Here is a 24,023-nt window from a genome sequence, read left to right as displayed (position 1 = left end):
TGGTCCTCGCCGATACCCCAGGAGCAACAGTGTCCCTAATTTGCTGGGAAGTGGCGGTGCGGTCCCCTACGGCACTGCGTAGGATCCTACGGTCTTGGCGTGCATCCGTGCGTCGTTGCGGTCCGGTCCCAGGTCGACGGGTACGTGCACCTTCCGCCGACCACTGGCGACAACATCGATGTACTGTGGAGACCTCACGCCCCACGTGTTGAGCAATCCGGCGGTATGTCCACCCGGCCTCCCGCATGCCCACTATACGCCCTCGCTCAAAGTCCGTCAACTGCACATACGGTTCACGTCCACGCTGTCGCGGCATGCTACCAGTGTTAAAGACTGCGATGGAGCTCCTTATGCCACGGCAAACTGGCTGACACTGACGGCGGCGGTGCACAAATGCTGCGCAGCTAGCGCCATTCGACGGCCAACACCGCGGTTCCTGGTGTGTCCGCTGTGCCGTGCGTGTGATCATTGCTTGTACAGCCCTCTCGCAGTGTCCGGAGCAAGTATGGTGGGTCTGACACACCGGTGTCAATGTGTTCTTTATTCCATTTCCAGGAGTGTATTTTGTAAGCATTAAACATACCGACTGTCTATAACTACTCTGAGCGCCACCTAAGTGTGTCCTCTGCAGTCATTGTATGCAAGCCCCATGCCATTGCTCCCCTGTGTGTCCGCGTGACGCTCCTGCCCTGAAGCTGCGGCGGTATCTCTGTGTATTCTGTTTAAATGAGTATACTTATTTCGTGCTACCATTGCATCAATCTGGCTCGCTAGTACGACTCCATTAAGTTATGTTTCATTCAATTTCATTATTTATTTAACGTTCTATCCCATCGTTACAAGATATTATATTAGTTATTTTTGACTGGGCCCCAGCGGGTTTATCTGGTTTGATACGTGCTTCACTGTAGCACAGGGCCGTTTTATAATTTTTAAAATGTTGCAAATGGAAAACTAAGGTTAGTAACAATTCCTTATCCACATTTAGAATCGTTCATGCTAGGACCATACGCTAATTTTTGCTTCTTTTTGTTAGCCCTATAGGTAATCCGAAAATGTCCCACAAAGGCGAATTGCGTTGTTAATAAAAGAATAAATTGTAACCGACACTGTTATCAATTCATAGGTCATTTTCTATGTACAAAAATACTTTATCAGATAAACGCCCCTGCTTACGTGAAGAAAATCTGGAAAAACTGGTTGTTGTGTATTGTTTTAAGAAGAAACAAAAATATATTGTTGGAGTTTGGTACCGCATATTTGTATTGCTTTGCTGCCTCAATCTGCACGTTTAGTGATATGATACTGTAGGAATGCATGCATGTTTTACGATTTGATAGTGCAGTGCCAGGTTCAAGCTATATGTTGTGTAAAGCAACATTTCACGGACTTCTTTTACAACTAGGTGACAAAACTTGTCGCTTGCTTGGCTTGTGCCAAATGTTGTTGAAAACGAAATGTGGAGGGTAAGGAGAAGGACTAAATGCGCAAGTTTTTTGTAGACGCAGTAACAGTGCAGGAAGTAAAAACAAAGAACCTGAATTAGTTCGCTTTGTCACTAGGAAAGAATGGCAGAAGCAAGAGTAGGAAGCAAAGCATTATATGAAAACAGAAAATATAGAAGGAAGATAAGCAAGGGGCAGGTTGAGCAAACGACTACTAGAAGTTAAAGAAATAATTTAGTGAGAATGGGGACTTAAAGGTGTGCCGGCCGCGGTGGCCGTGCGGTTCTAGGCGCTGCAGTCCGGAACCGCAAGACTGCTACGGTCGCAGGTTCGAATCCTGCCTCAGGCATGGATGTGTGTGATGTCCTTAGGTTAGTTAGGTTTAAGTAGTTCTAAGTTCTAGGGGACTGATGACCTAAGATGTTAAGTCCCATAGTACTCAGAGCCATTTTTCAACTTAAAGGTGTACAAGCGTGGAAGCGAGCGAGAATAAGGAAGAAAATTCGTACTGGTGACAAGAGTACTAAGCGGAGTGCATTATACGTAAGACCAAATTATAAATCCCAAAAATCACATATCACATAGGAAGATTGCTTCCCATCTTAAAATTCAGCTGGGTGCTAGCAGGTGAGACAGAGGGTTCCTAATCTGAAATAGAATGCACGTATAAACAGAACTGCTTCAGCGTAGAAACAGTTCAATCTGTGAAACTACGTAATCACTAATCAAGCCGACTGTATTGTCGAAATAAAGAATGAAATTGTCCTTTCGTTTGAAGGACTCTGTACCACACAGTCACGAGGCAAAATATTCCCGGCTGCTCGTTAATTCTTATTTATAGGTTGAATTTGAGGTGGAAACCGTAACTTAACCCCAATAACTACCATATTTCACGTGACAGTATGGCCTAGCAGCAGCGCAGTCAGTAAGTACCTGGCTGGATGCGCTCCCAGTGCACGGTGACGTGGCGGTCGCGGTCGGCGCGCGTGTGCTCGTGCCAGAAGCCGAGCGTATGCAGCAGCTCGTGCTGGACCGTGCCGCGGCGGGCGCAGCCCGGCTGTCGCAGGTACACCGACATCGCGCCTGCCCCTGCCATGTAGCCTACTGGCGACGCACATCTGTAACACAGCACAGCCGGACACTCAGGCGCTCACGCTACGTAACAACTTCACAGAGTTACAAGGGAAAGACATAAGTAAAGCCAATCGTTAAAAGAGAAACTTTTCACTGGGGAAACTGCATTGCAAGTAACATAATTTCTCTGAAATATTCGTCTTCAACCTGTGTGCACTTGTTCCATCTCCTGACAAGCTTCCTGGAAGAAACTTTGTGGGATTGTGTATATCCACTATTGCACGGCCTCCAAACGTCGTCATCTAACCAAAACTTCGACTCACAAAACTGCTCCGTCATCGGATCAAAAAGCTAAAAATCCCTTAGAGCTAGACTAGCATTGGTGGGATAGTATAATCTTTGCTCTGTTTATAGCCATAGGAAAGAGAAAGAGAGAGAGAGAGAGAGAGAGAGAGAGAGAGAGAGAGAGAGAGAGAGAGAGAAAGAGAAAGAGAGAGAAAGAGAGAAAGAAAGAGACAGAGAGAGTTAGGTGAAGGGGGCCGCGGGGAGGGGAAAGGATGAAACCCGTTACTGGTCCTTAGCCTGCTTCTCTGGAATAGCAATGAGCTTAACGTCTCCATTCAATGTGTAGATGTTCATCGAAGGTGTCACATGCCCTCACTTCGTGCATGAGACACTGTGCGGTCAGGGCAAGTCCCACTTCTTTTTTTCTTTTTGGGTCGTCATCCTTCTGACTGGTTTGATGCGGCCCTCCACGAATCCCTCTTCTTTGTCAAACTCTTGATCTCAGAGCAGCACTTGTTCCTCACATCCTCAATTATTTATTGAATGTCTTCCCGTACAGTTTTTGCCCTCTGCAGGTCCTTCAAGTACCGTGGTAGTTATTTCCTGATGCTTAACACCTTTTTCTTGTCAGTGTTTTCCAAATATTCCTTTCTTCGTCGATTCTGTGGAGAACCTTCTCTTTCCTTATCATATCAGCTCACTTAATTCACAGCATCCTTCCGTGAAACTACTTTCCAAACTCTTCGATTCTGTTCTTTTCCTGTTTTCCGACAGTCCATGACGGCCACTTCCGCCGGAGGTTCGAGTCCTCCCTTGGGCATGGGTGTGTGTGTGGTTCTTAGCATAAGTTAGTTTAAGTAGTGGGTAAGTCCAGGGACCGATGACCTCAGAAGTTTGGTCCCTTAGGAATTCACACACATTTGAACATTTTTGGGCAGTCCATGATTCATTTCCATAGCACGCTGTGCTCCAAACGCACGTTCACAGAAATTACTTCCTCAAACGAAGGTTCATATTTCAAACTAGCAGATTTACTTTAAAGTGAAACGTTTTGTTAGCCTGTACTGTTCTGCTTCCTATACCCTCCTTGCTTCGTCTGTCCTCCGTTACTTCACTTCCAAGGTAACAGAAATGCTTCACATGGCTACTACGTAGTCCCCAGTCTTTATATTAAATTTATCGCTAATCTCATATCTGCTATTTCTTCTTTCTTCAGTTTACTTTCAATCCATATTCAGTACTCGTTAGACTGTCGATTTCATTCAATAGTTTCTGCAATTCTTCTTCAGTCTCGCTGAAATAGCAGCATCAACAGCGAATCTTATCATTGATATCCCTTCACCCTGAATTTTAATCCCACTCTTGTATCTTTCTTTTATTTCCATAATTGCTTTTCGATATGTAGATTGAAGACTACGCCTCTGTCTTACACGCATTTTAATCTGAGTAGCTCACTTTTGGTCTTTCATACTTATTGTCCCCTCTTTATTCTAGTTTATATTGCAAATTATCCATCTTTCCTCATAGCTTACTACTATTCCTCTCAGAATTTCGAACAAATATTACCATTTTACACCGTTGAACGCTTTTTGTAGGTCGACAAATCCTTTGAACGTGTCTTGATTTTTCTTCAGCCTTGCTGCCGTAATCAATAGCAATGTCAGAATTTCCCCTCTGGTTCCGTAACCTTTCCGTAAGCCAAACTGACCGTTATCTAATAGATCCTCAGCTGCTACAGCTGCTAAGTATCGAAGTATTGAATGTACTGGATTATGTTCCCAGCATTATGTGGGAGGCCATTTTCCTGAAGAAAACCGCATCTTTGGAAACATTTCCTCTCCTCTTCGATCTCAGTTTGAATTTCAGCTTTGGCTGCAGCTGGCGCTACGCACTGTTTGACCTTTACAGATGTAATGAACCAGCAGTGATCTTTATGTGTCGCAAAACGCTGTCATCACTTTTCCTGCAGAAGCTTGGCTTTTGAACTTTTTTGCTCTAGGCGAAGATGGATGTTTTCACACCATGCTCTCGCGCTTCCTGTGTGATTCATAATGATATAACTATGTAACGTCAACTGTTACTACGCGTCTGAGGAAATCTTTTCGTTTCTCTTCAAAACGCTTTAAACGTAATTTCGTCATTTTCAAACGTTTCTGTTCGTATTTGTCAGGGTGATACTCAACGAGCACAAATTTTGCGTAACTTTGGAGATTCATGTACGATTTCAAGTGCTGAACCGCGGCTAATGTTTAACTCATATGTAGTATCGTAGACTCTGGTATGATGATAATCACGAATCTTTCTCTTAGCTTTCCTGATGCTGCCGTTCGTTTTCATATTCTACAGTCTATGTGAACGCTCTTCGTCACAGACAGATAAATTTCCAGCCTTAAAGCAGTCAATCCATTCACAGTTGCACTCTACGAATGATCTCTGAAACTTTAGTTCCGTCAGAGTACAGAGCACAGGACAGTCCTATTTAAATTCAAATGGCTCTAAGCACTGTGGGACTTAACATCTGAGGTCATCAGTCCCCTAGACTTAGAACTGCTTAAACCTAACTAACCTAAGGACATCACATACATCCATGCCCAAGGCAGGATTCGAACCTACAACTGTAGCAGCAGCTCGGTTCCGGACTGAAGCGCCTAGAACCGCTCGGCCACAACGACCGGCAGTCCTATTTAATTCGAGTGCACAGAACCTTAGCCGCTGTGCTGAAACGAATTACAGAACAGTGATCCTTGTGAAGCGGACTATAACAGAGACTAGTTCAAGAACTGTAACAGTTGCTTTTAACCACTGTCTGAAAGACACTTGCAGCAGCAAACAGACACACGTGTTTACGATAGCTATTAAACAAAGATTCTCGGCTTGATGCCCCATACGATCGTGCTTTAGATAATAAGCGTAGATGTGTTACTGAGTCAAATGCTTTTCGGAAATCAAGAAATACGGCATCTACCTGACTGCCTTAATCCAAAGCTTTCAGTATGTCATGTGAGAAAAGTGCGAGTTGGGTTTCACAAGATTCTATGTTGGTTGACGTGGAGGAGACCATTCTGTTGGAGATGCGTCAGTTCGTTTGAGCTGAGAATATTTTCCAAATTCTACAATGAATGGATGCCAGAATACTGGGCTGTAGTTTTGTGGATCATTTCTGCTGCTTTCTTGTAGACGGAATTGTCTATGGTTTCTTTCAACTACTGCACAAAGTTTTTTGTTCGAGGGATCTACGGCACATTGTAGTTAAAAGACGGGATAACTCAACCGTAAATTCGGTGTAAAATTTGACGGAGATTGCATCGGTCCCTGGAACTTTTTTCAATTTTAGCGACTCCAACTGTTTCTTAGCACCACTGACACTAATATCTACATCAGTAATCTTTGCAGTGGTGAGAGATTTAAGCTGGACTTTTGTTTGTAAAGGAACATTTGGAAACCGCGTTAAGTTTTTCTCCTTTTGCTTTGCTACTCTCAGTTTCAGTGCCGTCTCGTCCGTGAGTGTCTGGACTCTGACTTTGGTAACATTAACAGCTGTTACATATGATCAGAATTTCTTTCGGTTTTGTGAGAGATCCTTCGAAAATACTCTGCTATGGTAGTCGTTGAAAGCTTCACGCCTTGACAGTCTAACGCGTTTCATTCAGCTTCTACCTACTCCGATGTCCAAAATTAAAGCAACATACGGAAATTTGGTAAGGTTGCGTTTATTTTGCACACAAAACAGTGTAAACAGATGATAGTAAAGTAGAAACAGTGTAAAGCATACATAGCGTAATCAACTGCAACGTGCATAACAGCAGACAAAAATGTTCGTCGTTTTTTTCCAACTTAACGGATTTGCAAACACATTCTAACAACTGGTTAATGTGGTCAGTGTGGGGTGTGACCATCTCTGGCACCAATACAGGCCTGACAACGATGGAATATGCTGTGAATAATGTCGTCAATTTCATGTCGAGGCAATAACGCCCATTCTTACCGCAGAGCTGCTCACAAGTCTCGGAGAGTGGTTGGTCGATGCTGACATGATGCAGGCCGTCTCCCAAGTGCATCCCGTACATGCTACATGGGATTCAAATCGGGAGAGCGGGTAGGCCACGCCATGCGTGCAATATCTTCCGTTTCCAAAAAAACATCGAGCATTTTCGTCCACTGCATCTTGCAACAACTGCGCATGAGATCGCAAGATCTCCTTACGGAACCTGACAGCAGTTAAATCTTGCTGATTCACTCGTACAATTTCATGAAGAGGTGTTCGAGTGGTCAACAGAATCCCTGCCCACACCATTAGAGATCCTACACAATGTCGGTCTCTTTCTACAATTTTTGGGGTCCAGAAATCGTGTTCCACGTGACCTCCGACGCGAATCCGTCGAGAATCGCTCTCCAGATCAAATCGGGACTTATATGTGAAAAGGATGTTGACCCATTGTTCGATCGTCGAGATGGTATGCTGACTGCTCCACTCTAGACGTTCCCTTCTGTGAAGACACGTCAGAGGTAACAGACAGCAGGTCTTCAATAATAAAGGCCACTCTGCTGAAGCCTTCTGTACACCGTTTGCCTCGATACAACACGTCCAGGAGATGCTGCGAGGTCAGATGCCAGTTGCAGTGCAGTATTAAGGCGGTACCGTCGTGCTCTTACAGCCAAATAACAATCCACCCTTTCTGATGTCACACGTGGCTGGTCCTGTTCTGGTCTCCGGGATACAGTTTCGGTATCTATAAACAGTTGCCTCATCCGAGAAAAAACAGAACGATTCACATTAACCCATGGGACCACACCAGTTTGCGACTGTCCTGCTTCCATTCTTCCTAAGGCCCTCCACAACAGAGAATCTGTAGGCGTATTCTCTGTGCCATACTGCACCTTCTGTGACTGTGTACACACCGATTGTGTATGTGGGACTACCCTGCGAACACCACCCCGCTTGACAGGTGCCCTGACGTCATTGCTGGCGTGGTTGTCCGTTGATCGGAATGCCACCTTCCGTACAGAACACGATTGTACGGTCATGTGCTAACAGTTTGTATGATTATACCATGAATTAGACACAGAACGGGGAAATAGCAGTTTGTTGCTTTAATTTTGGACACCAGCGTTCCTCTAGTCCCATGCTTTGTTTTACACATATTATGCAGTAGTCTGTGTTTCTTTCGAAGCTACTTTACAATGACTGTATACCATGGTGATTCTAAGTATTCTTCTAAACCTGAGCTTCAATTGCCGCAAACGTGCCTCTCTATTGTACACCCAAATCCTGCACCAACCGCAGTTCCACAGTGGAGGTCGCTCATTCTGGTTCTTTCGAGCTCTTTCACGTGATGCAGCGTCCTCTGATGACGACGAGGCGTACTGTCTCTTGGAATTTCATTTGACGACAGCTTGGTCAAACACTGGCCGTTCCAGTTGTACAAGCGACGATGCTGATACGCTTTCGTGTGCCTAATCTCTCAGCGATAATAATCACTTATTACTAAACAAGTATTCTGTTCATTAGCGTTGTTGTTTTTACGTTTTATAATTTTCACAACAGTTTGTTAATTTCCTTCTTCATAAGATAGTATTCATATTTCAAGGGGGAGAAAGCCGTTAACCGATTGTAGTAGAATGAACTGAAGGTTTTGACGCATGTGACGCAGCAACACGTAACATAAATCGAATGGAAATAAAAACGACTGTATCTGTCGTTTATGAGCAGAGCCACAGTGAAACACCGTCGTCACACACAGACAGAACCGTTGATCGCATCGCCTGAAATCGAAGGGTAGAAAATTAGGGTTTAGTGTCCCATCGACGTCGATGTCGCCGGACATGGTGCACGAGGCCGGATTGTCTCAAGGAGGGGGAAGGAAATCGGCGGTGCCCCTTTTCAAAGGAACCATCCGGGAGCTATTTAGGGAATTCACGGATAACCTATGTCAGGGTAGCTGGAGACGGATTTGAACCGTCCTCCTCTAGAATGCGAAACCAGTGTGCTAACCGCTGCGCCACCTGGCTTGATACCTGCAATCGGGAACGACTTAGGTACTACTGCACATGCCAAGCAAGTCAACAACCCATCACTTTATGCACATAAAGAATTACATTGACACAGAGACTAGGCTTTCACAATTTTTATGTGGGACAGATTGCCCCAGGATCCAGTTAAAAATAAGTCCTATCCCCCAGTTCCGAGCAAGGTTTCCGGGAGATTTATCTCGATTGTAAGGTAAATTCCGGGAATGCAAAGCACCTCTCAGATATTCCCACTTAGGAGTCCTTCTACCGCACTATCAGCTAGTCCGGTATTAGGCTGAAAAATAAACTGTAACTCGTAACTCTACAACAGATCAAAACTGGAACAGCCTAATTTACCTTTAGGGATAGTGAACGAAAAGTAGTGAAAAGAAAACGTCGTCGAACGCTCCCGTCGTGTCTCACTACAGCATATTTATTTTTTTAAATTAAAATAATCTCTCTGGCTACCGTATTTTGAGACTGGGAGATCTAATAAATTCGTTCTGACTGCGTATTCGGTTTCTGATAAGCATATTACGCGAGTCATTGCAGAATTATATAGATGCGAATTAGTAGTCTTGTGCTTAACACGCAGGGCTAGCCCGATATGAAAGGCACATGTCGCCATATGTGAGTTCAGCACGCAACCTCAAGGTCGCGTGCATTAATAGACCATTTGTAACGAGATGTACGTGGCGTTCAAGCGTCATTGTCTAGGCCGCATATCCATTTCGCTTCGCTAAGCAACACCCCCGTGCGATCGAAACATGGTTCACACTGAACAGCTGAACTGATCTCAGAATTTGTGGACAGGAACTTTACTGATACGAAATATGGCCTCTGTTTCATATTGGGATTGTTCTAAGGTGAAAGTAAGAACCGGCATGTGGTATCTTATGATACAAAAGACACCAAGGATATAAAAGTGGTCTGATTATACGTATACAGGTTGGTCAGAACCAGTATGAAAGGCCTGTAAGGGTGTTGAAGGGGATGTTATTCTGATAAATAACTGATAAGAAAAGAATTCAGTAGGTTGCGCCGTTTCAGAGTTGATTACCACTGAAGTTAACGAAACAGACCGTTGCGCGTGCAATATATCAAATTATTAGTGTTCAACGTTATCTGATATCGCCAAACTTCATTGTGTCCCTTTCGTGTAGAGATAAGGCATTACTAATATCACGTAAACAGAGAAAATGGTGAAACTGCCTGCTCCTTCTAGTTCTTGTATCGAGGCATGAATTTTGATTTCTTGCAATGAAATCACACAACGAAATCACATTAGTTGGGGAACAATTGGTGTAGCATGATTAGTCTACTGTAATCTGTTCCTGAGTGTGAAATTGGAAGGGTGAGTTAGGAAATACTAAACAGACTGAAGTTGATGTAACATGATGAGATTAACACTGAACAATCTCTGATATTCATCTAGGCTAGGTGACATAACTGGATACATAGGGCGATTAAGAGTAGCGATAATAGTGTGCCGTACTTGTTATGTGCCTTAAATATTTTACTACACGAGAACAGATAAAACCTGTGGGTGAAACATAAATATTTCTTGATTGGAAGACGCATCGTGTTATCCTGTGGTGGAGAGTCGTCGACAGATGTAGAAGTAGCTTCAGGCGTGCCCCACGGAAGTGTGTTGGGACGCTTGCTATTCTCGCTGCGTATTAACGATGCAACAGCAAATGTTAATAGTGACCACAGATCTTGATAAGGTGCAAAGATTGGCAGTCTACTTTAAATATTCAGAAATGTAAAATGCACCTCACAAGCCGCAAAAGCATAGTGTCCTGTGAGTACAGCACCAGGGAATCATGAATGACACAGGGCTTAATCAACTCATAGAAATACCTGGGTGTAATAGTTTATGTAGTTATGAAATGGAATGACCACATAGGCTTACTCATAGGCATTGCCGCTGGCAGACTTCGATTGATAGGTGGCACACTCGAAAAAAGAAAAAAAAAAGACGCACTAACAAGGATTTATTAGGACGAAAATCGGTGGATATGATTTACATAGTACAGACAAAGAAATAGTTACAAGTTCAGAAAAATTGGATGTTTTATTCAAAAGAAACAGCTTCACAAACTGAGAAAATCAGTGACGCATAGTGTAAGTAGGCTGTTTATGTTTTCTTATTGGCAACGTTACGTAGCAGTCTGTGGCTGCTTTGCATTGTTGTAATACTCGCCATTGTAGTGTTAGGCAGCTGGATGTGAACAGCGCGTAGCGTTGCGCAGCTGGAGGTGAGCCGCCAGCAGTGGTGGATGTGGGGAGAGAGATGGCGAAGTTTTGTAATTTGTCATGAACTGCTATATATATTATGATGATATTAAGGTAAAAACATTGTTTGTTCTCTATTAATATCTTTCAATTGCTAACTATCCCTATCAGTAGTTAGTGCCTTCCATAGTTTGAATCTTTTATGTAGCTGGCAGTAGTGGCGCTTGCTGTATTGCAGTAGTGGGAGTAACCAAGATTTTTGTGAGGTAAGCGATTTGTGAAACGCATAGGTTAATGTTAGTCAGGGCCATTTTTTTGTAGGGATTTTTGAAAGTCAGATTGCGTTGCGCTAAAAAAAATATTGTGTGTCAGTTAAAGCACAGTCTTGTATAATTGTTCAAAGGGGACGTTTCATATGTCGACCCTTAGCCGAGGATACCTCACTGGAATCTTCTGATTTTTTCTTGTAGTTTGTGTAATTAGTGTAGTTTTTGTTTATTGCCAGCGCGTAATTATAGAGAGAATTTCCTTTGTAGTTGTAGTTTTTCATTGTTGTACAGTAAAACAGTTGTGGCATGCATGTAGATTTGCAGCAAGTATTTCGCAGCTGCTCTTGCAATTAACTAGATATTATTTTCAGTGCTATGTTAATGTGTTCTCTTATTTTTGCTCTTCAAATTGTGCTTTTCTGTGTTATCGTGTGAAATATTGTGACAATAATGCCGTGTGAAAAACGTAACACTAGGCTCCAAAGTAAACTGAGAAATAATAGTGACGACGAGCGTAGCTTATCAGCACCACAGTGTAATGAAGTAACAGACATTCAAAGTAGTAATTTGGTAATAGTGCATAGGGAAATGGAGCGAGCGGCAAACAATGGCGTAGACAGTAAAACAAATAGTGAACAGGGAAGCATTATCGATCGATCGGTCGGCAACAGCTCTCCTCAGGAATCGGGAATGACAGGACACAATCTTGCAAATACTGCAGATTCAGGTTTTGGGTCCTCACCGTTTTCTCAAATAAGTCAAGACACATTTTCTGCTTGTCAAAATGTCAATGTTGCCGGTGCAAATTCACTGCGGAAAAGCAGTGAGGAACATGTTTCAGACACCAGTGCATTGTTATTACAGTTAATGCAACAAATGGGACAAAAGCTACAAAAGTTAGACAGAACACTTGAACAAAATCAGAAACAAATGGGACAAAATCTTCAAAAGTTAGACACGATGGAACAAAATCAGAGACAAACACAGCAACAGCTTCAAAAGTTAGACTCATTGGAACAAACTCTTGAACAAACACGTGATGACTTAACTACTGAGTTACATAACATCGAATCGAAATGTCAAAAAATGACGTAAAAACACAAATTTGTGAGCATTTTCAACCTATTTTTTCGCGGCATGAAAATGCATTACAGAATCACGAAGCAGCCATAAAAGAACTGCAAATTATTGTTCATGAAAATCATGAGACCTTGCAAGCTAAAATTGACTCAGTTGCATCTACCGATACGGTTACGCAACTTGCAAAAACTCAAGAAAACTTAAAGGACACAGTAGATACGATTTCAACACAAGTGGACACTCTGAAACTTGGTTCAGAAAAACATACAGAGGAAATAATTTCACTATCGGATAAAGTAGCGGAACTTTCAGATCAGTTCACTAACTTACCTACAAAGGTAGATGATGATCTGAATGACACAACACCTGTAGCCTTCAAAAATGGTTCAAATGGCTCTGAGCACTATGGGACTTAACATCTATGGTCATCAGTCCCCTAGAACTTAGAACTACTTAAACCTAACTAACCTAAGGACAGCACACAACACCCAGCCATCACGAGGCAGAGAAAATCCCTGACCCCGCTGGGAATTGAACCCGGGAACCCGGGCGTGGGAAGCGAGAACGCTACCGCACGACCACGAGATGCGGGCCCTGTAGCCTTCACTGACACTGAAGAGTATGAAGAAATTAGAAAATTCAAACAAAATCAAAATGAAATCAATACACAGTACAAAAGAGAAATCCGGGAAGTGCAAGATCAGTTGGCACAAGTAGTACAAGAATTACGTATTTCAGAGGACACTCGCGCCCCAATACGGGAAGAGGGACATAGAAATACGGAACAGCCACAAAATAATAACACAGCGCATTTCGGAAATTATGAAAGAAATTGGCAATGTGCACCGAATTTTGAGATTGAACCGCCGACACGATGTAACAATGACCGACATGCGACTCGCCGACATGATGATTTTCACTATAAGCTGTTCATTACTACACGTAAATTCAAAACGTTTAAGAATTCTGGCAACGACATTCATCCACAAGCATGGCTGCATCAATTCACTCATTGTTTTCCTCCCAACTGGTCGTTAGAACACAGATTAGAATTTATGTGTGGCTACTTAGAGAATGAACCAGCTGTAAGAATGCGATCAGTCATTCACGGCTGTCACAGTGAAGGAGAAATTTATCATGCCTTCCTCTCAGCGTATTGGTCTCAAGCTACACAAGACCGAGTAAAACATAGCATCATAATGATGAAACATTTCGAACAATCTGAATTCTCCAGTCTTGTGAAATATTTTGAAGACATGTTGCACAAGAATCAGTACCTGTCAAACCCATACAGCCCCTCAGAACTCATCCGCATTTGCTTAATCAAATTACCTGAACATTTACGACATATTATTTTAGCAGGACGTTGCAAAGACGACATTGAAGCTTTTCAGGGACTCTTACAACAATTAGAAATTGACACAGACAGTCGCGGGATGCGAAAACAGGAAAACAATCACTACAGGTCACATCCGTCACAATTCCGTGACGACAGAAATAATAACTGGACACGACAAGGCTATTCTTACAACGCAAATCGTGACCAAAACAGACACCACCCATATGACAACCACTGGCAGAGTAATAATAGTTACAAAGAAAGATCACATTTCCGTAGTAATGAATATGACAGAGACAATCATAGAAACAGACAATATGGGAACAAAAACAATTATGATCAAGGGAGACAGAATAACTTCAGACGCAACAGTTCAGCGCGCAGTTACGATTCCGGGAGAAATTCTCCACCACATAACCGACAGACAAGAAACTACAGGAACTACCGACATGACGACAGACGAAACGACAGACCTGAATTGCATCAGAACTGGCGGGATTTAAACAGGGCAGGGCCCTCTCATCACAGTGAATTTGTAGAAGTTAGGTCTCCAAATCCCAATAACGACGCGCACCAACAAAGGAACAGACAATGACTCGCACCGCAGGCAGCCGTGTGCGCCGGGTGGCTCAGAGAAAAATAACATAGCTAACCTTGAGAAAAATGTTAGCATTCCTTACCGACGTATACCGCATGATAATTGCATTGAGGTTGAAATTCTGCATACTAGGAAGAATAAAGGTTTTCACCACATTTCACATGTAAAACCGTTTATTGAAAGATAATCAGCTTTTTAACTTTGTCTTTGCCATAAAACTTTTCACTTTACATTACCAGTATGGTTTGTCAGACTTAGTATCTGTTAACATGCAACAGTGTTTGAAGTTAAATATCCAGTCAAGAACCAAGAGAACTTATTTAAACAGAAATTACGAATGCATTGTTATAGTGAACAGACGTCACATTGTTATTGTGTGTGTACATTCTTGCTTGTTAGTTGCACGATTATGTAACGACTGTAAGGCTTACATACTTAGAACATTTACCAGTACTGCTAATGAGATTTTAATGCAACATTTTGGTTTACTTGAAAATACATTCTGGATTTAAAGTACTTTCTGTGAGATACCAGATGACACAGTGGTTAGTTTATGTGACAGCTACACGATTTTATCACGACGCTACTAATGAGTGACAATTTACAATGTTGCTTTTGCAGTGTTTCTGTTTTATATCTGCACAGTTTTCTGAATTCTTCTGGAAAGTAAAACATGTTTTAGTAGTAACTTTTGTGGTATAGCTACAATGAGACAGCCTTTTCCGTAGCACAACAATATGTTACAGCACAGTAATTTCTTCATCACGCCAATAAACATAATAACTACGATATCTATTCGCAAAGCATTTCACTTTCGTTTATGATGAGGTAAGTACATTGACTTCAGCAGAACTTTGCTTACAGAGGACGATAACTACGACACTTCCACAGAATTATCTTACAGTAAGACGCACATTTAGCGCTACAGGGCACGCATTTGAGTGATCAATTTTGTACTTAAACCATTTATTTTTCAAGATTTTTGAATTACAAAGAAAGTTTTCCGTGATACAGTTCATTCCATTCCTGTAATCTGTAACACTTGAGGATATAATTACATTTATCCTCAGGGGGGTACACGCCTACTTTGTGTACCATGTGTTTGGCAAGCACAAGGAGCCCTAGCTAATATGGTATTTGCTTATACAACTTTACACATCGGTACCATATTTCTCTAACACAGAATTACACAGCTATCTGATTATTTGACAGAGAAACAAACAATTTTTTTCTACATCAGTGACAGATGTTTACGTAATTACATCGTTGTATAACTTTACACTTACGAAATTGTATTTTGTCTGTACTTTGTGAACTGTTCATATTTTTTCGGAACCATTGTGATACTATGAGAGCTTTGAATGACATATTTGCTAAGGGAGCATGATTTTTAAAGTAAGTTTGAGGTAAATGACACTACTGACATGAGCAGAGAATTTTTTTTAGGTTTTGAAATTATTGGAGGAAGCTACGACGTTTTCAAGATTTGACTGAGGTGTTATGATGTTATTTTTACGACGACGATGTGTATTATGCTGTTGCGGTATGTTTATGATCAGTAAGCTGATGCTATATGAGCTATTTGATTATGCTACATATCTGTAATGACGAAATATTGAAGAAGTGTCGACGAATAAGGTAAGGAATAATGAGTAGTGGTTAGGGACTCCGACTTGTGAAAAAGGATGTTGGAATCCTAGAATCGTACTTTAAGAGTTATGAAATGTATGTAAATGCGTGAATGTATTACAATGCCGACAAAAATTTTTTGGACACTGTTATATCAATAGGATTTTGTTTCTACAGATTTGTAACCCAAATTCTTGACCTGTGAAATATTTTTATATGAGACTGTCACTGTAGCGGAAACTGGTGTCGTAAATGTTTCGGTAAGAAAGTTAAGTGACCACCTGCACGTAATGCGTTGTGGGCACCCAGCTGGGCGACAGTCGCCTGAAAAAAAAAAAAAAAAGGCCATTAGCGTGTGCCTTCCAGAGGCACAGGTGGAAAAAAAAAGGGAGGCCATTATCCTCGCTATTGACGTTCCTTTGTAGAAAGCATCGGAAAAATGACACGGTCGAACTTGATAACATATGATTACACTGTGGAGCTCTTAATTTATGATTTACTGAAATGCCTAATGAAATGACGAGAAATATTTTTATGTCTATACACCTGATTATGACTACTGTCTCTCTAGTTGAGAGATTTTTCTACTAACTTATGAAATGCCTAATGACTACTGAATGATGTTCTTATGCTTTACTTTGTACATAGTTGCTTATTTCATTTGATATCTAGCTTCTAGCTGCACTGCAGCATTGGTTAAAATAAAATTTTATAGATGTACTAATATAAATATTTTCTGTCTACAGATCGAGTAAATAATAATTTTTTCAAAAAAATGAGGGAGCACAAAATGACATTAACTTCACACGAACTGCATTCATAATTTTCTTTTCAAGTACTTGCTAACTTTTTGGTAGAATAACTTCTTGTGGTGCACCACATAGACATTAAGATGTGATTATACATTTTCCTTGTCTGCATTGTTATCTTTAATGTACTATTTTTTCTGCTTGAGCTTTGTCATGTTTAGGTATAAGTTATTTCATTTTCTGATGCTGCTTGCCAGGCATAGTGTTACTGAATTTGAATTTGTGTTACTCTGCTAAGCCAGTTTACTACTGAGTTATTTTTCTTGTTTGCTGCGCATTGCCTCTATTAGTTGTAATGTTGAATTGCTTGGTAATTTAGATTTACTGTAGCTTGCCTTGCAAATTTGAATTTTTTTGTCCTTGCTGTTTGTGGTAATTGTTTTGTGCTGCTGCATTGCCTCGTCCCTTAGTTTAGCATCTGAGCTCAGTAGATTTAAGTTAGCTTAAGAGGGGGTAGACTATATAAGAGAATGAGTTGCGATGAATTGGAAGAAACGCATTGAGAAGATATAAGAAACAGATTTGGCAAAAATGAGTATTGTGCACTGAGAAATAATTATTTTGAAAGAAATATGAATAGAATACAGAAAGCAGGTATAGATAGGACTTTTTGGGAATAATGATGAATGAAGGGAGATCTCCAAGAAGTAAAGAAAGTTTTGTTTGCAAAATACTTCAGTAAAACAAACCTTGTCCTTTCCTCTTGCATTATTATGCTATTTGTTTGTGTACCCTTGTGTATTTGTGTTTTTCCTGTCTTTATATGTTTAGCTGATAAGATTTATGTTGTAGAATTTTTCAAATACTATGTTATTTTCTTCATAAAGGTGTCTAGACATTATTTATTCTGTTTTGTTTTAATGCTCATATGTGAAGTTGATGTTTCAAAAGTTATTCTGATCTTTATGTATATACTTATGTCATAATTATTGTAACACTGATATGCATGTTTATTTCTATTCTTTTGTCAAGCCTGTTTTACTACAAATGTTATCTGCACTATCATTTTCTTTAATGATGTATTTTGTACCTTTGTTATTGTTTTCTTATGTTATAAAATTGTAATTGACACCAGGTCATCAAATTAAGTAACTTGTAAGTTCCATTTCACTGCACACATTTCTGTTGGTCATAGTATATGGGCAATATGTGCGAAGTAGGGACTGTTAGTGTTTGCACGTGTGTTAATAATTCAGCAAGGGACTGGATAACAGCATTGCTGGTTCTAAGGACAATTCCAAAAACTTTGTGAGTGCACAAGTGGTGGTTATGGACTTGCTATATTATCCGCAAGACTCTTCGATGGTGATTGTGCACCTGCACAGTCGCAACAGATCGCAACAGATGGCTACTGGCCATCTCTACAAGGACTACAGTGGGTCTGAATCTTTGATGACTCACCAATACCATTATCTCTACAAGGACTACAGTGGGTCTGCATCTTTGATGACCCATCAATACCATTATTTCTACAAGGACTACAGTGAGTCTGCATCTTTGATGGCCCACAAATACCATTATTTCTACAAGGACTGCAGTGGATCATCACCTCTGGTGACCCACCAATACCATACTCTCTACCAGGACTACAGTGGGTCTGCTCTGTGATGACCTACCTACCAATATTCTTCAAAACTTCGAATGCCTCTGCTGTGGGTTTGCTCTGTTGTGGCCCATTACCTGTCAGCATGTCAAGAGTCAGCACTGTCTTTCCGTTGGAAGGACAACACTACTTCTTCAAGACTGCATGGAAATCCACTACTTCAGTGTGCAATTTCTTTTACTAATGAAACTTTGTGAAAAAAGACTGTAATTACTATTATGATGAATGATCAGAACTATCTTTATGGACTGTGAGAAAATTTTAGCTTTTGACCAACATTGTATCAATAAGTGTGTGCATTTGATTTCTTTGTTATTGTAATTACGATTATGAAAAATTTTAACAAATATGTATTGCCCAGTGCCCAAAACAATTTGTAAAATTTTTTGTGGGGAGCATGGGGGCTATGTAAGTAGGCTGTTTATGTTTTCTTATTGGCAACGTTACGTAGCAGTCTGTGGCTGCTTTGCATTGTTGTAATACTCGCCATTGTAGTGTTAGGCAGCTGGATGTGAACAGCGCGTAGCGTTGCGCAGTTGGAGGTGAGCCGCCAGCAGTGGTGGATGTGGGGAGAGAGATGGCGGAGTTTTGTAATTTGTCATGAACTGCTATATATATTATGATGATATTAAGGTAAATACATTGTTTGTTCTCTATTAATATCTTTCATTTGCTAACTATCCCTATCAGTAGTTAGTGCCTTCCATAGTTTGAATCTTTTATTTAGCTGGCAGTAGTGGCGCTTGCTGTATTGCAGTAGTGGGAGTAACCAAGATTTTTGTGAGGTAAGCGATTTGTGAAACGCATAGGTTAATGTTAGTCAGGGCCATTTTTTTTGTAGGGATTTTTGAAAGTCAGATTGCGTTGCGCTAAAAAAAAATATTGTGTGTCAGTTAAAGCACAGTCTTGTATAATTTTTCTAAGGGGACGTTTCAATAGGTCCACCTCTGGTCGTTATGCAAGCTGTTGCCGCGCCGAGTAGCCGCGTGGTTAGAGGCGCCATGTCATGGATTGCGCGGCTCCTCCCGTCGGAGGTTCCGAGTTCTCGCTCGAGCATGGGTGTGTGTGTTGTTCTTAGCATAAGCTAGTTTAAGTAGTGTGTAAGTCTATGGGCCGATAACTTCAGCTGTTTGGTCCCATAGAAATTCACACACATTTGAATATGTTTTTGCAAGCTGTTATTTGGCTAGGCATTGATTGATAGAGTTTTTGGATGTCCAATTGCGCGTTACATCAACAAAATCCCGAGCAGGTTGGAGTGCCCTGCCAATAATTCTCCAGCACTTCTTAACTGGGTAGAGATCCGATAATGTTGCTGACCAAGGTAGGGTCTGGCAAGCACAAAGACACACAGTAGGAACTCTCGCCATGTGTGGGGGAATTATCTTGCTGAAATATAAGGCCAGTATGGGTGCGATGAATGGCAACAAATCGGGGCGTGGAATCTCTGACAGAGCCGGCCGCTGTGTTTGAGCGGTTCTAGTCGCTTAATCCGGAACCGCGCTTCTGCTACGGTCGCAGGTTCGAATCCTACCTCGGGCATGGATGAGTGTGATGTCCTTAGGTTAGTTAGGTTTAAGTAGTTCCAAGTTCTAGTGAACTGATGACCTCAGATGTTAAGTCCCATAGTGCTCAGAGCCACTTGAACCATTTTTTAATTTTTTTTATTTTATTTTTTAAAATTTTTTTTTAATCGTCGACTTACCTCTGTGCTTTAAGTGTGCCGCGGATGACAACCAAAGGGATTCTGCTATGAAAAGAAGTGGCACCCCCAGAACATCACTCCTGGTTCCTGGGCCGTATCCCACCGCTGTCTGGGGCGTCCCCAGACAAGTATCCGCTAGCTATCGGGGCTCAATTTGAAGCACGACTCATAATCAAAGACAATTATATTCCAGTCAAAGAGATTCCAGGCTGAAGACGTGTCTGGAGACACCCCGTTCGGTGGGACACCAACCTGACTGTCAGCCACTATACGGCACGACAAACAGGAATGATGGTCTGGGGTGACATTTCTTTTCATAGCAGAATCCCTTTGCCAGTTATCCGCAGCACCCTTACAGAGCAGCAGCAAGTCGACGATGTTCTTCGCCCCGTTTTGTTTCCCTCCATGGCAAGCCATCCTGGGCTTACGTATCAGCAAGATTATGCCCGCCCACACATGGCGAGAGTTTCTACTGCTAGCCTTCGTGTTTGGCAAACACTCCCTTGGCCTGCAGGGTCGCCAGGTGTCTCCCGAATTCAGAACTTTTGGAGCATAATGGGCAGGGCCCTCCAACCATCTCGGGAATCTGTCGATCTATCGAGCCAATTAGAATTTGGTACTATATTTCTCAGGAGGACATCCAGTAACTTTTATCAGTCAATGCCAAGCCAAATAGCTGCTTGTATAAGGGCCAGAGATGGACCAACGCGCTATCGACTTGCTCTGTTTGTGGAGCTTCTTCTCTCGAATACCTCATTCAGTTTTTCAGAAATTTTAATCATTTGTTTGTCTGTGTGTGTACACCACATCTACTGGTTTCCACCCCATTCGGATAATTCCTTCGCTGTGCGTCGTTTTCTTTTTTGTCTTACAAGGGGAGGCCACGACGTTTGGAACGCGGGTTTAGTGTTAACTTCGTACGCTCGTAGAACTCCATGAGGACAACAAAATGTGTAAGCAGTAGCGCGTACTTCTCAAGCGTTACTGAGAAAATCGCAAGATACTTTCGGTCGTCAAATATAGATCTGTGCGTGGCCATTTTAACCATGAAGCGGCTGCAGCCGAGTGGTGCCGGCACGGTAGCTCAGCGTGTTCGGTCAGAGGGTTAGCTTCAGTTTCTAATAAAAAAAAACTGAGCACACGGATGAACGACCAAACTGAATGGGTATTCTGACGTCCGCCCTCAACAAATTCAGCGAACAATATAAAAAAATGTTTTTTTCTTTTTTTTTTAAAAAAAAAGTGACTGGCGTTCAAGCCGCTGGATCGCTGGATCGAGTTCCGTACGTCAGTTTTTTTTTTAATAATTTTCAACACAGTCATTTTCTTTGCTATTTATATTACAATTGATATAATGGGAAAAATACGTGTATTCGGATGAACTTTTATTACATTTACAATGTTATTTGGGAGTCTACTAATTTTTATTATCACAAATAATATAATATTCATAACTCACGAGTAGTAAACGACCAAACGCATAAAGTGATACTGAAAATGTATGCTTGTCCGTGTCTTCAAAACTGTTCGTATTTAATCGAAAGAGAACGAGAAATTGCTTCTCGGAAGACGCTATTAATTAAAATACACTCGATACTGCATAACCAATTATCAGCGCCGATTTTTAAGGGAATACTGCGTTATGCAAGGTTTACTTCCAAACTATCGTCTGAAAGAGAGGTTTTTGAAAATGTTAACGAGGTGCGTTTTTCCACGGAAAACGTCAAAAGACCTTGAGTATGCGGAAACATAGCATTTATTCAGTGCAGCTGGTGCCGTTTAACTTTGTTTTCCATGTTTTTACGAAAAATACCATCCTGCAACCTGTACTCGTAATGTGAAAGCGACGATTAGTTGTACATCTTTCGAAAGCCGTCTGTGCCGGCCAAAACTTGGAGGTAACAAGTCGTTTCGGGCTCCTTCCACGTATAAGGGATTTCAGTATCACTTTATTCGTTTGGTCGTTTAGTAATCGATAGTTACGAACATTACATTATTTCTGATAATAAAAATTAGTAGACTGCCAAATAACATTGTAAATTTAATAAAAGTTCATCCGATTACATGTATTTTCCCCATTGTATCAATTTTAATATAAATAATAAAGAAAATGACGAACGGAACTCGGCCGGCCGAAGTGGCCGTGCGGTTAAAGGCGCTGCAGTCTGGAACCGCAAGACCGCTACGGTCGCAGGTTCGAATCCTGCCTCGGGCATGGATGTTTGTGATGTCCTTAGGTTAGTTAGGTTTAACTAGTTCTAAGTTCTAGGGGACTAATGACCTCAGCAGTTGAGTCCCATAGTGCTCAGAGCCATTTGAACCATTTTGAACGGAACTCGACCCAGCGGCTTGAACGCCAACACTTAAAAAAAAAAAACATTTTGTTCCATATTGTTCATTGAATTTGTTCAGGGCGTACGTCCAATGACACCCGTTCAGTTCGTTCAATGATCCGTTCGCTCAGGATAGTTAACGCTCTGACCGAACACGCTGAGCTACCGTGCCGTCACCACTTGGCTGCAGCCGCTTCATGGTTAAAATGGCCACGCACAGATGTATATTTGACGACCGAAATTATCTTGCGATTTTCTAATTAACACTTGAGAAGTACGCGCTACTGCTTGCATATTTTGTTGTCCTCATGGAGTTCTACGAGTGTACGAAGTTAACACTAAATCCGCGTTCCAAACGTCGTGGCCTTCCCTTGTTAGAGTGTGTACTGGGGAAATGCAATCAGTCTAGAAAGGAGATTGTTTCAGGGACGCTCGTGCGACCCATCGTAGTATATTGATCAAGTGAGTGGCCTTACAGCAAACAGGGCTACCGAACCAATATGAAGAAGGTCAATACCGGTTGGTGACAGGTTGGTTTGACTTGTGGAGAGTGAAAACACGGGGCGATCGCAGCTGCAGGTTGACCCCTATCTGGTAACTGGTTTTCTCGACGCGCCAGCAGCGGTCGTGGCGACTCACCCGCGGCCGGCATTCCTCAGCAGCAGGTATGTGCGCTGCGTGGTGCGCCGGCGGAAGCGGACGCACGTCTCCTTCTGCAGGTCTGCGATGGCCGCCTCCAGCGCCTTGCGCTGCGCTGCGCTGAACTCTGACGACACCTCGTAGTAGAGCGTCGCGTTCGGCCACAGCTGGCTGTCGTCTGCAACCAGGTTGCGCTCCTGCACAACAAGGCCACAAGATGTTGCAATAGCGGTAGCAAGTAACGAGTACGCTGTATAAAAAAAGGGGCTATTTGCAACTTGTATAGAAACCAAACGGCAGTTATAAGAGTCGAGTGGCGTGAAAGAGGGTGGTCAAGAAGGGAGTGAGACAGGGTTGTAGCCTATTTCCGATGTTATTCAATCTGTACACTGAGCAGGCAGTAAAGGGAACCAAAGATAAATTTGGAGTAGAAATTAAAGTTCAGGGATAAAGAAAGGTTTGTTGATGACATTGTAACTCTGCGAGGTGCCGGGGTGGAGAAGAGTTTGTACCTCTTTAATTCTGACGAATTTTGCATGAGAACGAGACATGCACTCGACCCCCTCCTTACCTATCTCCTAATTAATTATGCACACAACGGTAACGAAGGGAAATGATGCTGGGCCCTGCTAGGTGGTAAAATAAGGAGTGCACACTCACAATAATTTAATAAAAAATCATAATCTACTCAGAGAAAAAAAGAGAACATTATCATAATAAACAACAGGAAATGGGATTCTGCATATATCTATGAAATTATATGCGGCTTAAATATTACTAGGGTCACTCCAAAAGAAATGCACACTACTTTTGTAAAAATACAGTTTTCAGTCTGCATGTGTGAAAGTTTTACAGTGTGTACATACATCCTTCCCGCTTGTTTTCAAACTTAGTTGAACCTGTTCCCGTGAGTGGCGCCGTCACAGCATATCTTCAAGAGCCAGCTACGATTGACGTTCGTCAGAGGC

The 24,023-nt window shown here is 41.9% G+C and overlaps 1 protein-coding gene across 1 annotated transcript in view; it reads right to left on the bottom strand.

Moving 5' to 3' along the window:
• The window catches only part of LOC124596249 (bone morphogenetic protein 1-like), a 65,772-nt gene that overhangs the window by 15,862 nt on the left and 25,887 nt on the right, over nt 1-24,023 (bottom strand). The window contains exons 2-3 of the mRNA XM_047135321.1: nt 23,056-23,252; nt 2,379-2,563 (exon numbers count right to left, since the gene is read on the bottom strand). Of these exons, the coding sequence (XP_046991277.1) occupies nt 2,379-2,563; nt 23,056-23,252 (382 nt within the window). The remainder of the gene's footprint in view (nt 1-2,378; nt 2,564-23,055; nt 23,253-24,023) is intronic.

Source organism: Schistocerca americana, chromosome 1 (genome assembly GCF_021461395.2).
Source record: "Schistocerca americana isolate TAMUIC-IGC-003095 chromosome 1, iqSchAmer2.1, whole genome shotgun sequence".
NCBI lineage: Eukaryota > Metazoa > Arthropoda > Insecta > Orthoptera > Acrididae > Schistocerca > Schistocerca americana.
This window is presented reverse-complemented; position numbering and strand designations above follow the sequence as displayed.